The sequence below is a fragment of the Apteryx rowi genome, unplaced genomic scaffold, assembly GCF_003343035.1.
Source record: "Apteryx rowi isolate R43461 unplaced genomic scaffold, aptRow1 scaffold_958, whole genome shotgun sequence".
In the NCBI taxonomy this organism is placed as follows: Eukaryota; Metazoa; Chordata; class Aves; order Apterygiformes; family Apterygidae; genus Apteryx; species Apteryx rowi.
In genome coordinates, this window is record NW_020451269.1 from 3,630 (window position 1) to 5,277 (window position 1,648).

At 45.1% G+C, this 1,648-nt stretch overlaps 1 protein-coding gene across 1 annotated transcript in view; it reads right to left on the reverse strand.

Annotated features, from left to right (window-relative positions):
- Positions 1 to 257: 257 nt before the first annotated feature.
- Positions 258 to 1,648, reverse strand: part of LOC112978643 (E3 ubiquitin-protein ligase MARCH11-like) — a gene marked incomplete at its 3' end in the record, with an annotated part of 1,910 nt that continues 519 nt past the window's right edge. Inside the window, exon 2 of the mRNA XM_026092287.1 lies at positions 258 to 413. Within this exon, the coding sequence (XP_025948072.1) occupies positions 258 to 413 (156 nt within the window). The remainder of the gene's footprint in view (positions 414 to 1,648) is intronic.

Genomic DNA, 1,648 nt, shown 5'->3' on the forward strand with positions numbered 1-1,648 from the left:
GACAACCTCTGAAGACCATTTCTCTGTCTAGCCAAAAGCTAGAAGAACCTACTAGAATCAAATGACTGCATGCTTTAATATATAACTGCTCTTAAAAACTAACTTCAACTGAGTGCCAGTGTTAATTGGTGAAGTATTCAGGCTCTTCCATTAGATTTTCAAAAAATCTAGAAATGAAAGTAAGTACTATTTTGTTTTAAAAAAGACTGAAAATACGTATTTTTAAAAATATACAAGCAAATAAAGAAAGAAATTACCTGGCAAGGCTTTTTCATTTTAATTGCTATAACATGGTATCTGTAACAGCAGAGTTCACAGGTCCATGACCCTCTTTCACTTATCCACTTTAACAGGCAAAGCTGATGTGTGTACCGTACTGACCCATCACAGCGGCAAGGATTTAACAATTCACCCTGAAAAGGCAACACAGCAATATTAACTTTAAAAGAATCTTTAAAAGCACATGTATACTCAATACCAAAATATTTACAGGTCTGTAACAATGAACGACTCTCAGTTTCAATATATGAAATAATAAACATGCATTTTTAGTTATAATAAAATTCAGTAATTAAATTATTTTAAAAACATGTAAGTGCTCTTAATAATACAAAACCAGATAACTATCTATGCATGTGTATGTATGTATGTAAAACATGTGAAAGATTACCATAGGTCAAAAAGCAGTAACATTAGGTCTTTCACATGCCTCGAACAAATTGTTGGAGGCATTTCCCCTACACTTATTCATAACCATCACTAAGAAAGAAGTGGATGGCATCACAGAAAACTGTGTTCTTTGAAGAGGGTTGTGTTGGTCAGATAGCTGGCTGTCAGATTTTATCTAAAATAACAGAACTAAACACATCCAGTGACGGTTTCTGTATTTCTGTGTGATATAAATCAGCTATTCTCTTATTCCCTTGGCAGATTATTTTAGCTAAGCAAAAAGACGAAGTATAAAATGCTAGTTATGGATCCATTGCTGATATTGTGTCCAGTGATGGAATGAAAAAAAAGATACCTGGATGTCTTCTTAACGATATTTGTAAACTCACACTTTCATTTTAAAGGACAATAGAAACCTGAAAAATTCGTGTTGCTTAAAATCTCTGAGGGGAGAGACAGTGAGTGTGATGGCAAGAAGATGCACAGCACATAAGCCAGCCATAGTAAATGTCTGATTTTCCTGAAGCTCTGCGCCGACTCAAAATTGCCCCAAGCGTTTGTCACAGCCGCCTCGTACAGCACCGACGGATCACCACCGTACCCATTTCGCAGCGGACACCGAGGAGGGTGATTTCTGCGCGGGGCGCCGGCCGGGTCCCAGCAGGCAGAGTTAGGAGCGGATGCCCGGCGTCGGGCCTCCCTCGGCAGCACGCAGGAGCGCTCGGCCACTTCTCCGCCCGCTTCCCAGCAGCCGCGTCCGTTGGGGCCCCGGCGTCCGGGGGGTCCCCGGCGAGGCGGTTGCACAGGGGCCCCCGGCAGCAGCGGGGGGGGCCCAGGAGCCCCCCCAGCCCCAGCGGGGTCCCGGCCTCGCACCAGGCCGCCGTGGCGCAGCCCCGCAGCGCCCACGTCTCCCCCGAGGGGCCTGGGGGGCAGAGAGAGGGTGAGACCCACGGCTGCCCCATGGATCCCTCCCGGCCCC